Below are 15,583 nucleotides of genomic sequence, written 5' to 3' on the forward strand. Positions count from 1 at the left end.
ATGTTTTCGCATCGCGTCCAATGGTGGGAAATATGCCAGCAATGGAAGAAGGTAACAATTGAATTGGAGTGAAAATAAATAATTAAATAATTGTAATTTTGAACTTAACTTTTTTTTTAGAATACCTCGAAATGTCAACCGACGAAGATACTGAAAACATCGAAGATGTTACAACTCCCGCTAGGATGCTTCAGATGGCAGGACCAAGTAAACCGGCCATACGTACTAAAAAAGATCTTGTTTCCATCGCAAATGAGTTATTGAATTTAGAAAAGGACAAGACAGAAAGGTTTAATTTAAACGACAGCGAATACCATTTTGCTATCAGCATTATAGAACCTCTTAAAGAAATACCAAAAAAATACCAGCTTGCAGCACGCATGAACATTATGGAAGTAATTTCAAAATTCCAAAACATGGAAGACGAATAAATACTTTTGTTTCATTCTTTAAGTATTGTAATGTATTGTATTCATACTTCAATTTAGCATGAAAGAAACAATTAGGGATCAATTCCTATAAAGTAGAAAAAAGTATAAAGATTTTACATTGTCGAAAAAATTTTACAAGACCGCTACAAAATCGCATCGCGCTGCGAACCATTGATAAAAGAAAAATTTTGAATATACGCAAGCTTTCAATGCTTGTTTGTACCACGCAGATGTATAAGTTCGTATACGTATACGCTTCAATACAAGGCCCGAATGGAAAGTGAATAGAATTCATCGATACAAGAGTCAGTAATAAACTTACCTTAAGGTTATCATGAGCCGGGCCTCAGGACTGATGTACGCATTGTTTTTCTTCGCCTTTTCTATGCTGTTCCTTATATAACCAAGTATATAAAAAAAGGTTCCTTTATCCATACGCATATATTCATGAAATTTTACTGGGTCGCGAAGCAATTGCGGGAACAACGTTGAAAATTCACATTTTATGCCACGTTCTTGCAGCAGAGCAGTTTTTCCCGGTCTCTGCAATGCTGCTTCTGCCATCAAGCATACCATCAAAGTTGACGATCCTCCTTCAAGCGTGCAAAAGTTATTTAAATTGGGTGAAGCACTTTCCATCTCGTTTTCCATCCGTGTTTATTGTTCAACTGTTGATTTGCTAATAAACGCCATTGTTTATTTTGAAAAGATGACATCTTTCAATTTGACATAACACTGTTGCTTGTTGCAACTATGATATTCATAGACCACATCAGTTTGTTGCCAAGGCACAAATGCTGCCGCAACTTTTTCATAGACCCGGGCCTAATGAACTGAAAAACATTAAATGCAGCCTATTGATGTGCTGGAAATGTCCGAATTAGTTTAAAATTATAAAAAAGTTGCGTAAATGTTCAATTGTCGGTTGATTCAATAGAATTGATAACTTTTTATCATTTAAATTGCTCAGAGATGAATTGTAAGAAGTTGTTTTTCATTGCTCTTTTTTCGTATGTGCACCAAAATATGTGTTTTTATCCAATACCGGTAAGTTAAAAGCTGATATAGCGGATTTTTTTAAAAAAATTTTTAGTAAAAAAATCTTAAAAATAAATCTGCTGTATAAAACGGCGCATTTGAAAAATGACTGCAGCTGTGGGTTGATTTGTTCGAAACATCAAATTACCACAGATGATTTCGAACTCCCGGCAACGATGTTCGAACATTCGTTTATGATACCGCGTCGTGTTCTCCATATTTCAATTTACAGTTTCTGAACGGGTTTAAAAACACCGTATCGCTTCGATAATAATAAAAGTTATCGTAAAAAGAATGCAAATCTACTGAAAATAACAATTTGTTTTCTACGCAACGTAAATCTGGGTTGCAAGCTGTCAAAGCTTGACTACGTGTATATTTTGACAGCTGCAAAGCAAGCAAGAAGAACAAGAAGAAGGAACTTTGATGTCGTGTTCGGAAACGCCGCAGAACGCAAGCAACACAAATCACGGAAACGGTAACAAAAATCTGCTAACCAAGTACGAGTGAGCTGGTGGTGTTTCTCGATCGGCAATTGCATCGGTTACTGCGCGAACACAGGATCTCAAAGACGATGGGCATGATGGATAGTTTGGGTCTGAGCGGGCTCGCCGGTGGCGTACAGCGAATGGACAAGCGACAGGTGAGTTTTGCGAGCAATGCTCTGGGTAACCGTGGTTCCGTTGACCGCAATGGGTGGACTAAACGTTTTGGCCTTTCCTTTGTAGTTCCTGTTCCAAATGCTTAGCTTCGGAATGATCGTTTCGTCCGCACTGATGATCTGGAAGGGTCTGATGGTGGTGACGGGCAGCGAGTCACCGATTGTTGTCGTGCTGAGCGGCAGTATGGAACCGGCTTTCCATCGTGGCGACCTGCTATTCCTCACGAACCAAGACGAACCGGTACGCGTTGGAGAGATTGTGGTGTTCAAGATCGAGGGCCGCGACATTCCGATCGTTCACCGAGTTATTAAGCTGCACGAAAAGTATGTACCGTGGGTTGGTTCCGTCCCCCAAAACGCACCGAGTGTGTACCGTAACAATCTTTTATTTTTGTTTGTGGTATTCCACCCGACAATCTTACAGGAGCAATGGCACGGTGAAATTCCTTACCAAGGGAGACAATAACTCCGTCGACGATCGGGGTTTGTACGCACCGGGGCAACTGTGGCTGACAAAGAAAGACATCGTTGGCCGAGCAAGAGGGTTCCTGCCGTACGTGGGGATGATCACGATCTACATGAACGAGTATCCGAAGCTAAAATACGGTATCCTGGGACTGCTAGCGTTATACGTACTTGTGCATAGAGAATAAGGCAATTTGAGGCGGTGCACCTTCCTTTCTTCTTCTGATGCAATTGCATTCCAATCTGCTCGACGCTGGGCGGGTTGGAATACGCGTTTGGCTCTCGTTGGTATGCATCGCGTTTTGTTTAATTGTACCAGCTCGGTCGGACGCTTCCAACGCTACGAATCCGAGCGGGGTTCCAATGGTGGGAAAGCAGTGCAAAATCAGTTTAGTATCTCGCACGAAAAAAGGAAAGGCTGAAAGAGGGTGGTAAATAAAATAAATTAACATAAAAACACTTACCATACTGGTGTTTGCATGTTTCAGTTGCGTTTGTGGTTTGAACTCCCGCCAGATGGGGGCGCTCCTATCGGTAACGAGAACGAAATGTTGAAGCAAACATACACCAACAGCTACAGTTTAGGGCGGTCTTTTTAGAGGATTTGTTCAGGTATATACCTATATAGGTCGCTTTACAAATTAGTACATTGCGTTTTCTTTTGTTTTTTCTTGATTCTCTTATAATGATATACTAGGAAATAATATACTAGCACGATATTAATTTAAGTAGGCAGCCAGTTTGACCACCTTGGGAATTCCGTTGCTACACTATAGAAACCATTGTATCATTTACATCACAAATATTTAAATTGCACATACCTTTCGTCATCATCATCATCACCATCGTCGGTCGTTTCAGCAAGTAAAGCATCATCAGGTGTTTGTGTGTTTTTCTTTGTTTTGTTTCTGTTTTCTTTATTTTGCTTCAATTTTCTCGCACTCTCATTTAGTTCAGCTCTGTTTTCGCACACTGTTTGCGGTTGTTTTTGTTTGTTAGTGATGTCGTACTCTTGCTATACCTTAAGCCTATGAGTTTCTATAAGATTAGAATCACATTTATCTTATATGTTTAGTTTCTTATTAGTGTTACTTCTCATACCCCGTTTACGCTTGTCTTCTTTTTCTTCTCCGCCAACTTCTACCATCGATTTCATCCCTTTTCTTTCTGCAGCCTTACTCTACACGCTAGTAATATGTATCCCACCCGTGTTGTTGTGGAACGTATTGTTGGGGGGGGGTTTTGGGCGGGGATGGAGATGCAGGGACGTCCCACAGGTGTCCCCGTAGCGCAACAGTTAATTTGTTTACACAGAAAGCGATCGGCTTAAATACACCTACTGGGCGCGCGCCTCAACAACGCGCCCCCCTTCCTTGTCTGCCATCAGGCGCTTATTTACAAAAATTGCTCTCATTTGCTGCTCCGGTTCCTGGTGTAGCAGTGTAATATCGGCAGGCATTGTGGAATGTGTTTGAGTACCTTACACCCCGGTTGTGGGTCGGGGATGGGGGTGGAGTAATGCAATATGGCGTCACTAGCTAATCGGAATGCACAGTGCACAGGACGTGTTGTGTGTGTTTGTTTTTGCATTTTACAATAACAATATGGTGATGGTGTTTTGGTGTTTCGGGGGATAACAAAACTATACCACGCCTCGAACGGGGTTTTGATTTGATGAACGATGATGTTTGGCAGATTAAATTCTACTACTACTACGGTTCCGCGGCCGGCCAACATGCAGCCACTTCCAAGTGATACGCTTTCACCTTCCAACACATCTCCATTCGCGAGCTATAACCGAATGAGAAAAAAAGTTCCCAAAAAATATACAACAGCCACTCACACAGCATTGCACCAAAAGACGGTTACGGTAAAAAATTGTTCTAGTGATATGATCTCGTACAGGTCGGTACAGGTTAGCTTGGTCATAGGGGAGTGGTTGATAAATGCGTTCGAACAGGGCTGGGAGACATTCGGGGTAGAAGAAAGGATTTTGATATCGAGTGGAGGGTTGTTTCTGTTTTTAATCAGCCTTGCAGAATATAGACACTCGGAGACGTGGCGCTTTCGCATGAAATTACCCAATCGCATTCGCGCCGGAAATTCGAAGCGCGGAGAACAAGCGGTTACACAACAACAAAAAAAACCAAACCCAAAACACACATACATTCAAGGCGTGTGTTTATAGGAGGCGTATGTGTATGTTGGTGCTAATAGTTCCTGTCTACCGTTTGATTCTGGTGCGGGCTTATTTTCCCTTTCTCCCTGTCATTACAATTATTACTTCAACCAGAGTAACGTAACGCTGTTACGCTACGTTACGTTACAGGCAGACATCGAGTAGCGTAGCGTTTGTTTGTTTGCATGAGTTTAGTTTTGTATGTGTGTGTTTTTTGTTTGCGAAGAATTGCTTCTAATTGGCACGGATTACAAACGTAAAACAAAACTTCTTGTTTAAACCGTAAGTTCAATAAAATACGTCAGTCCACATGGCGGCATCTCCTTCGTACACTCGTACACTGACCTTTCTTTTGTGTTTTCTTGTTCTTTTCTTCTTCTTAACCTTGGGGACAATGATGGCGAGAGACTCTTATCCTCGCATAATTACCGGCATAGCGTTGTTTTTTTTTTGAACGAATTGTTACAAAACACTGGGCGTCTCCATGTACTCTTCGCGGAACACGTGGCTTGAGCGTTGCTGAGGTTAGGGGAGGTTTCGAACTGAGTAGGCGAGCCTCTTCCAGTGCGGATGTAAATATCTTCTTCAATATCTGTCTTCTCCTTCCTCTTATTACTCACAGCTCAAACTATATTGATTGTTCGGAGAAGAGGGAGTAAAAAATGGAGCTAGAGTTTGGGTGTTTTAAAAATAGTAATACAAGCCACCAGCTTTCATCAACCAGCTTCAATCACCATCATTGTCGCATTTTGTGTTTGATCGACAATCGAAAATGGTGTTTGTCATCTGTCATTTTTTTTTCTCATCTAGATTGCTCTGGGTTTTTTTTTCTCGTTCGTTTTCTTCTCTCGTCCACCGCCTACTAAAAACTCGGGCTCTGCCTTAACTCTGTCCACTCCCATCTATATCCATCATATCACTTGTTTGCATCCATAATATCTTCTTTTAGCTCTCTCTCTCTCTCTCACACACTGTCTCTCTCGCTCTCACGCACACTTTTGCTAATTGTTATGTGAAAAACTTTGTTATCTATCACTGACCAGATTCTCCACGTCCGAAACCATCACCTCCAGATCGGATGGAAGCGGCTCATCGTGGGGACGTCGATTGCCACCCACACCACCCGGCAACACCATTGGCCATTCGAACGGCCTTTGGGCCGTCTTCGGATCGTCGGCACACGTCGCTGTGTGCGGACGGCCATGGTGATGCGGCTGGACCGCCATGTTCGTTTTCACGTTCAGCGATGTCTGCCGCGCCAGGGTCGGTTGCTGTTGGTGTGGCGCTTGATTCGTCGGTTTCGCACCGCCGGCCGTACCTACGCTGCTACGCCGCTGATGCTGTCCGGTGTGATGGTGATGGTGCGAATGATGGTGGCCATGGCTGCCGTTACTGGAGTTGGTAGAGTTGTTGCTACCGAGCGTCCCATTGTTAGCGCCCGAATGGCGCCGCCCCATCGTACCCTGGCCGTTCGACGCCGAGCGGGACAGTTTCGTCGGCTGCGTGATGCTATTCCGGCGACTTCCGGTCGCGTCTTGCTGTAGCATCTGGCTGGACGAACCGTGCCGTTTGAGCGAATGCAGGTTCGATGCCGAACCGGACTGATGGCGACTTAGGTTGGTGGAGCTGGAACGCTTCTTGTCCGCGAAGCTGTTTCGCTTACCACCGTGGCCGGGTTTGGCGAGGTTCGTTGTGCTGGACCGGATGAGACACTCCGTACTGTCACCGCCGAACGCTCGGAACGCACTGGTGGAGCTGTTGTGAACGCTGGAACGACGCTGCCGATCGCGGCCTCCACTGTTGCTGTGGTGTCCGCCGGCCGCTAGATTCGACGTGCTGCCGCGCGGTTGTTGCGAGGAGCTGCGCGAAGGTGAGTTCTGCAATCGTGTCCCACTGGCGCTCCGACTGATCCGGAACGTGGCCGTGTTGATGGATGGCACATTGGGCTGCTGTTGCGATGTGGAGCTGGTGGTGATGGCCATCATCGAGTCGGGCTCATCTCCATGGCCGAACGTCACGTTCTCGTACGTGTGCGATGACTCATCCGCCCCGGGCAGCTCCTCCTCGCCGGGCAGCCCGTGTCGGGGGTTGAGCGTTTCATAGTTTGGTTCGGCCAGCGGATTACCGATGATGGGTATCTTCTCCTCCGCCACGGACACCTGCTGCCGGACGAGGATCGCCGATCGTTTGCGTGGCTGCTCTTCACCACCCGCCACCACACCACCCGGTCCAACGCGTTTCCGGTCGGTCAGTGGACGGCTTTTCCGCTTCCCGCCCGCCGGTCCCGGCACGACGTGTGTCTTCACGCCCGACACCGCCGACGGGTCCGTTTTGGAGAGTTTCAGGCTGAACTTGAACGGAGGCTTGTAAACCACCTGCAACCGCACCTTTTCGTTCAGATTACCGACGGACTTGGTTTTCACGCGCGCCTTCTTCGGCGACCGGGTGGCGGCGGTCTGGGCCAGCGGAACGGCTGCACCGGCCGCCGTCTGCTGGCCCTGCGTCAGGTGGTCCGGCGTGGATTGACTTTTGCTGAGCATGTTCGATACGGCCGACGCATGGCCGTACGCACCGGTGGCAGCGGACTGCTGGGTGGCCACGATCGGCGACTCCAGCAACCAGCGGTGAACCTTCCCGAAGGTGTTACTGTGGCTGTGCGCATCGGACGCGTTGCGGCTCGAGTAGTCGATCACCTCTTTATGCTTCGATTTCGGTTTCTTGTGTTTCTTCTGCTGCTTCGGTTCCTTGACGGGCGATTCGTCCGACGGTCCACCGGCGGCAGGTGCGCTGGACCGTTTCTTCTTCCGGCGCAGCAACCTTTTCGGACTGTCCGTTGCGCCGGCCACCGTCGTGGTGGTCGTGGTAGTACGCCCAACGTGCCGCTTCACCTGCTTAATGACTATGGTGGCTGGATTGGCGCCACCGGTCGCTGGGATGGTGGCCGGCCCGCCCGTGCCCGACGCTTGCTGGCGCTGCTGGAGCTCCTTGGAGGTGGACGGTAGCACGGCGGTGGTGGTTGTGGTCGCCCCGTTCACCGTGGTTAGCAGTTGTTTGGGGAGTTGGGCCGCCGGTCCGGTGGTTGCTGCTGCCGTTGCGCCCACCGGTTGTCCCTTGGTGGTCTTGCCCGCGGCCGACGGTTTCGTCCGTTCGCCGCGTACCTTCTTTTTGAGCGGCACCTTCGTGCGGACGGCCGTGTGCACTATTACACCGTTGTTGTCCTCCGGCAGGCGGACCGTCTCCGTCGTGGCGCTGTGTATGATGGTGACCGTTTTCAGCTTTAGATTGGTACGCTTGCCCAGGAGCTTCGCGCTCAGAACCTGCGGGAATGAGATGAAGCCGGTGGTTAGCAATTTGGTAAGGACACTCCGGGCAAGGAGAGGTTTCGCAGGGCTTTCTACCCGAATTCGAAGTGAAAAAGTTGGAGAAATTACGAAAATCTTTTAACGTTCAAGTGAAGGTGAATGTGGAATTCTTCACACGGTGTGCATCTTGTTCAGGCTAAAGTGAAACTGACAGTTAATCTGTCACGTTGCAAAGCTTTTTGCAGCTATAAAACTTGAGTAAACTATGTCCAGCATCGAGCTTTTGAAGTGCACGTGGTAAAGTTTCAGCTGTTTCTTAATGGTTTCCAACTTGCACTTGATTGTGCCGTGGTTGATCTGGAATCCTTTCCAATTTCTTATAACTTGCTTGATAGTTGACATGGATTCTGCTCCACATTTTCTCAACTTTCCTAAGCATTTTCGGTGTGTGTTTCAAGCAGAACCAATTTCAGATTGCAAAACTTTAAGAAAGTGTGACGAAGTCCAGATCTACCTCAACAAATTCCAGTTTAACTTGAACGTAATCTAGAAATGCTTAAAACTTTGAGACTTATGGTCTAAAACCAAGCTCGAGGCAAAAGCTCGATAAAGATGAATAGATTCCACATCTACCTGCACACAGTCTACTTCAACCTGAAACGAATACGAAAAGGGCTCCAACTTTATCACTGGAATTCGTAAATTCCTGTAAAAAAATTCAAAAGGACATGTCGAGCGCTTTGTTTTCCGTTACACGTCTAGCAATACAGGGAAGAATGACCTTGTCTGTGAGCGATAACGAGCGAGTAAAAGGAGCGGAACAATCAAACACTACTCTGTCCTCACAATATTGCTCAATATCCAGCGGAATGTCCTTCCAGTGGCGCACGTTTCGACGAACTTTCTGCTTTCGGGCATTATTCGCACGGCATCGAAATCAAAGAAAAAGGTTAACCCGTGTGCCATGTTCAAGCAGGTGACCGCGCAACACTTACCAGCAGTACCAGCACAGCGGTCACGATCAACGCGACGGTGTACCAATTGCTGAGGATCCACTTCTTGAAGCTCGCAATACTCTCCTCGGACAGCAGCAACTTCCGCAGGGTGGCCAGCGGACCGGATGGGTCGACCTCGCGGCACTTCTGGGCCACATCGCAGTACCCGTTGTAATCGTTGCACGGTGTGCCCGGTTTCGCGTACATGTCCGGCACATCGTACGGTGGTTCGTTCCAGTCGAACGAGCTCAGACACGGTTTGTCCTCGCCCGGCTGCTTGCAGCACAGTTCGCACGCCTTTATCGGTGGATCGGCCGGTCCGACCGCACACTGGCAGCTTTCCAGCCCGTACGCCAGACAGATCGAACCGGTACATTCGCCCATGTAGCACACGTACTCCTTGTTGCAGATCGTCTTGTTCGGTTTGTTGATGGACGGTGGGCAGACGGGCATCTGGCCGTCGCAGTAGGCCGGATCGCGGCATCCGTTGTCGTCGCGACATTTGTCGCCGAGCTTGAGCGTACACTCGAGCGTACAGCACGGTCCTTGCGACGGACTGCACTGGGCCCTGCGGATGGGAAACGAGTGCCAATCAGTCCCCGATACTCTCACGCCGCTGCACAGCAACACTTACCTCGGTGTCAGCGTGCAAGGCTTCTGGTCGAAGCGAGGATGGCGTGACATCGGATAGCAGCAGGAATCTTTGCAGTCCTCCTCCCAACCGCAGTCACACTGTTCGCCCGGTTCGACCACACCATTTCCGCAGATGGCTTCCTGCGGTTCTGTTTGCGTGGGAATCAAATCAACACAATAGATCATTACAATGGTGCCGACTCATCTGCCAGGCGTTTGTGGCGTTCCAACACTTACCGGTAAAGCAACCTTTGGCACTGCGTGCCTTCGCATTCAGCACCGGTTCGATGGCTTTCAGCGAGCACGGACTGAAGCGGTTGTTGTTGCGCTTGTCGCCGGACGTCGCGCGTGCAAACATGATGAAGTTACCGTCCTCCCCGCCGGGTGTACACTGCTCCGGATCGTGCTGTGGAACAAAAGGGAGAAAAAGAGCACCAACCCGGGCGTGAGTGAAGAGATGTAAATAAAAGAAGCGAGTCGAAACCCCGTTGGAGCACACGGCCATCGCGGTGAAATATGGCAATTTCGCACTAATGGCCGCAATTACGAGCAGGGCAGGGAAGGAAATTAATCAACCACAATTATGTGCAGTAGGTTCCTGCCCGTGGTACCAGATGGCGCCACGCACAGTTACACACCGCGTGCCGTTGCATTGCAGTGCACCGGAATGCATTTATAATTGTGATTGGCTCTGTGGAAACGTTTGCGCTGTTGTTGATGTTGATGGTTGGAAATTGAATTAGAAATTGGTTTATTAAATCGCGGTTAATTTCTACGTGGCTTTAGAAGAATGGACCATTACGAAGCAGAGCCTTTCCTTGCTTGGTTGCAATTGTTGACCAAGGGTGAAAGAAATTGCGTTTGTGATAGAGCGTGTTGCGAATTATACGAATAAGGGAATTTATTCCCTTTCGCATTGCAAACATTTTTCTCTAGAAAGCTTTAACCTATAACAAACAATTGTGTGATTTTTCATATTACTCATTATATTAGTGTGGTTTTAACCGTAAAAATATTTTCTTTTAAGATTTATCTGCCTGTTATTTTTAAATGCGTTAAAATATGCTTAAAAATACAGTAGAACGTCAATTATTCGAAACCTGATTAACCGGCGGGTGGATTATCCGTGAGTTGAAAAATGACAGCTAGTAGTACAATTTTGACTTTTATGGGAAATGGGATGATTTCTATAAATATATTTAAACTCGCTGGAAATGGGTCCATTCTTTTAATAAACAATAGCTTCGATTATTAAAATCGTTTGAGTTGTCGTAACGTGGAGCTGACATCTTCATGCTCAATTATTGCACGTACAAAGCTGTAGGGCCTTTTATCCGTGGAAATCGATTAACCGGTACGCAGTTGCCCGGATTATTGAATTGAATTGAAAATAAAAATCAAGACGTGTAGACTTTTGACAATAATGTAGTTTAGAATTAGAAACTGCATTTAAAATAATTATCTGCTTATACATTAAACAATAAATAACCCCATCAGCTTAAAAATAGATGGAAAGCAAGAACTGATCAACTTCCCGCCCGTTTGACAAGAATCTGGTGTAACGTTTGGATGATTATTCACCAAACTCATTAGCAACTACTTGCAAGAAACGTGTGCAGCGCCCGTTCATTCCCGCCGGCCGAAGACTGCATGTTATACAAATCCAACCAAACAACTGCAGCTGCCGGGATCGGGTGGTTGAAAAATAAACTCCTCCCAAAGCTAATCACTACACGTCAGCTCGCATATTATCCCGCTGCGCTCAACGGAACACGGCGGAGCTACACGATCATGTGTACCTCGTACAAACAAGCTGGCGTACCGACAGAAAGTGGGGGGGTGGAAAGTGTTTTATGTCCTCGTGCCTCCACCAACACACCGCGCACCATCCACCGCCAAGGAAATTGAGCGCTGGCAAGCCAATTCTAGCGGTATGTCTTATAAATGAGTAACACTTGTTTGAGTTCCTCCCACGAAAAAGCGACCAGGAACGTACAACTACACCAGTTGCAATTTGCGAAGATGAGGTTCCATTGCATCGGTCTTTCTTCGCAATGACTCCACTTGTCTGCTGGTTGGATGTTTTTCTTTTTGCCGGTCCCTTTCACCACCCTTCCCGCACTATTGTTCCCCATTTCCCATTTCGCCAGCCAGTCAAACTCGACGTGCTGTCAGTTCCCCCCCCCCCCCCTCCCCCTCTCCCACTCGCAGTAAGATCTCGTTTCGTTCATGTTTATCTTTTCCAGTAAACTTTTCAGCTTCCACTAATGACCGTCCGAACCCGGGTTTGCTTGGTTGGCCACCACCATCGTCCTTCGCCAGCAAAACGATTAATTGTGACTAATAAATTTTCCGCTCCCGTATTTATTTGTGCCGCGCCACACACACACACACACACCCTGGTGGCACTGGGCACAATGTGGAGCTCACTTTCTTTGCGAGGATTGAATCACGTCCACGGAGGAGATGGCCCTCTTAACTCAAACTGGGGAAAATCCCTCAAGACGGATCACGCAATAGAGACGGTGGACGTAGTAATACGCTTCGAAGCGACACCAGCGGCCACGGTGTGTATGCAGCAAGAACAGAATGGCAAAGAATAATCACCCCCCGGGCGGGTGCGGGCCTCGTAAAACAACCCCCGGTACCTGTTATTTATTGTACAATATTTTGAAGGTATCCTTTATTTTTTTCCCCCATCTGCACTGGATTAAACACGTTCGCCGGGTGGCGGTGGTTGAGGCAGGCGTGATGGGACGAGATTTTAAATCTTGGGAATTATTATTCTATCAATTATTCCCCACTGTTGCAGATTGAGCACTGACACAAACTGGGAGAAGCCAGCAGGCAATATGTCTTCCGTCCTGTGCTCTTGTTGTATCCATCCTAAGAGGTTGTGTATGAAAATCGGATTTCATTAGTGTATTTCTTTCCTCTTGTTGTGCGCAAGTGGAATGGGTCGCCATTGTTCGCCATTTCAAGTGCGCTCGAGTCTTTTCGAACAGCAACCGACTCACACACACAATAATAAGCGGCAACGATGCTGCTTCCTTTTCGCAAAAGCGGTGGCGAAGTCAAACAAGGAGGAGACCGCGTCGTTCCACGTCGGCAGCAATTTGCCTCCATTTCATCATGAGCGTGAACCATGCGAGAGAGCATTATTACGTGGGGACAATGTCGGAAGTTACTCTTTTCGCTGGGAATATATGGTGTATCGCATTACAATTACAACCGCTTATTCATCATGTGAAATTGCAGTATGAACAGGACCGTATGCATTGTGTGTTTGTGTGGCGTGGTACGCGGTGGGGACGCTCCTGGAATGTGTTTATTGTTTACGGTTACTGTCTATTTGCTCTTTATTTACCCAATTTATTAGCATTGCAGGTATAGAAACTTTGTCCTATGATAAGATAAGTTGTAGAATATGTAACTACACTGTTTTTTGTTGGTATCGAAGGATACCTTAGTATTGGGTTACTATTTTGAAATTGAATGTTACGGGGGTATAAGTATAAATTTTTAAAATTATCTTCCATTAAAATATTAAATTTAGGATGCATCATTTGTATGCATTTTAATTAAATTTAATAGCATTGCCGGACGAAAATGTATTGTTCTTGGACATTAAATTTAGATTATTCTGAAGACTTACTAAAAAAGTAATAATTTTTTTTTTATTTTCCATCAAGGGTTTTGATTTACTAACAGCCAACCAAGCATTGGCATTTTAATTACTAATTTAACTGAACAAAGTTCACAATGTTCAGTGTTTATGTTGTATGGATTCTGAGGAAAATGTTACCGAAATCAAGATTGGCCGGTATCATACTCTTGGCCAGATATATTTTTTTTTTGTATGCATTTTGACGTGTCCAGACTTATCCCCATTTAGCTCAGCTTTAGATTATTTGGTAGATACAGGCTACAGGATACAGGAGTGCTTAAGATTTGTCTGTCCCATTTATGGAAAACATTCAGTATTTCTTGCACGTTTTATAACCGTTTGAACTAACTATTTAAACATCATTAGCGTATGTTCAATTTGGTAGAGAAATGTGGTGCAAAATTCTTTTTTTTCTTGTCTATTTCGATTTTTTTCTGTTTATACAATCAGTTTATGGAAAAAATGCGAAAGTTTGTGATGGAGGGTCTATAGCAATCTCCGATCGAATCAACGCTGTATTACCAGGTACTAGGCGTCTCCATAAATAATGCAACTGTATTGTAATATTAATATTATTATTAATTGATTGTCCCATAGGGTTTAGCAAAACTAGCTTAATTCCTAAAATTAAGCTCTATCTATAGCTAAACTAGACTCAAAGGATGAGAATGTACCAGAAAGGATGGATTGGGTGAAGTAAACCCAAAGACTGAAACACGCGTACATGTAGCATGGCCACATTTGAGTCAAGATCAGCAACGTCACTATCTTGTACCTACATCCAAGACAACTCAAAATTTGAAAGAATCTTGAGATACACTAAATATACTAGGTGTATACGTTGAAATGGTCCGGTTTTTGAATAAATACGGTTTTCGGAAAAACTATAAGATTATTTATTCAATGTAGTGCCCGTTGATTTCTATACATTTCTCCAATCACTCAGGCATATTGCGAATCCCACTCTAATAAAATTGTTTGGGCTTCGGTGAAAACCATTCGCCGACCCATTTTTAGACATCTTCATATTCGGAGAAGCGCAATACACCATTGTTGCGGAAAGGGCGGCTTCACCAGGTGAAAGCCACGATTTTTTACGCTTAGGATTCTCAAAATAAATCGATCTCTCATCACCAGTAGCCATTCGATAAAAAAATGAATTCACTTGGAGCTGTTGAAGATGATTTCCACAAACGAATTAGCAATGCTCCATCTGCCCTTCGGTCAATCCATTTTCCAAGCTTCTGGATCTTACCCACCGATTTTAAACGTTGGAAAATCGTAACTTGCGTCAAATCCAATGTCCAGTTTGGTTAGGGTCTGCATCCAGCAGCGCTTGGATAGTCTTTGCCCTTGACATCAACATCACCACTCTGGAATTGCCGAAACCACTTCTCACATGTTTTCACGGATGGAGCAAGTATACCGTAAGCTTCTAACAGCAAAGGATGTGCTTCGACAGCTTTTCCTTCGAATGAAAACACAAAAGCAGCGAATGCCACAAATGCTCATAATTTGGAACGAAAATCGACATACTGTACATGATACACTATGAAGACACTTCTTTTTGGGCGAAATGAAATTGATGCATGTTGAAGTCTAATGTCACAACGAACAAAACGACATATCTGTCAAAATGATCCAATGAATAGGAACCGGCAAGAAATGACAAATACTCCAACCGGACATGTTCAAGTTATGCACCTCTAGTAGGCTTTGCAACTCAACAAAACTGTAATTCATACGTCTTATTTTTGCTTTGGTCAGCAATTATTTTTAGCTGCTTATAAAGATCTTTCACTTAAAGTTGCATACAACAACATTTACCACCACCACGTATGCACTATGATGCTTAATTAATATTTATACACTTGCAACTTGACACTCGCTCTATCAAAAAGATTGCAAGTGTGCAAGCATTAGAGCCCGGACTGTTCAAAACAGAAAAGCGAACGTGGTAGCACCCATCCTCATCGTCCTCGTTGGGCAAATGGGAAAAATTTTGTTGACACGAAATGGAACCACGGCGACAACGAAAGTCGCTCATTAAATAACCGACTGTGTGTCCTTACGGGAGGGCGAACAAAAACGAGGTCGGCTCGCGGAAGTGGGTCACCGATGAAACGCTGCTCGGTGGTGTCATCGTCACAAACGTGTCCTGACAGATGTCCTGACAACAGGTTTTTGTGACCCATTCGGCAAGCCACCCAGA

The 15,583-nt window shown here is 45.7% G+C and overlaps 2 protein-coding genes across 2 annotated transcripts in view; one reads left to right on the forward strand and one right to left on the reverse strand.

Annotated features, from left to right (window-relative positions):
* Positions 1-2,043: 2,043 nt before the first annotated feature.
* On the forward strand, positions 2,044-2,783 carry LOC128719706 (signal peptidase complex catalytic subunit SEC11A). The gene is made up of 3 exons (XM_053813334.1): positions 2,044-2,112; positions 2,198-2,454; positions 2,555-2,783. Exons 1-3 carry the CDS (start codon positions 2,044-2,046, stop codon positions 2,781-2,783), a joined length of 555 nt encoding a protein of 184 aa, XP_053669309.1.
* A 3,016-nt stretch (positions 2,784-5,799) lies between these two features.
* The window catches only part of LOC128710446 (uncharacterized), a 154,484-nt gene continuing 144,700 nt past the window's right edge, over positions 5,800-15,583 (reverse strand). Inside the window, exons 9-12 of the mRNA XM_053805499.1 lie at positions 9,942-10,110; positions 9,706-9,853; positions 9,072-9,639; positions 5,800-8,091 (exon numbers count right to left, since the gene is read on the reverse strand). Coding sequence (XP_053661474.1) covers positions 5,800-8,091; positions 9,072-9,639; positions 9,706-9,853; positions 9,942-10,110 — 3,177 coding nt within the window. The remainder of the gene's footprint in view (positions 8,092-9,071; positions 9,640-9,705; positions 9,854-9,941; positions 10,111-15,583) is intronic.

Source organism: Anopheles marshallii, chromosome 2 (genome assembly GCF_943734725.1).
Source record: "Anopheles marshallii chromosome 2, idAnoMarsDA_429_01, whole genome shotgun sequence".
Taxonomy (NCBI): Eukaryota; Metazoa; Arthropoda; class Insecta; order Diptera; family Culicidae; genus Anopheles; species Anopheles marshallii.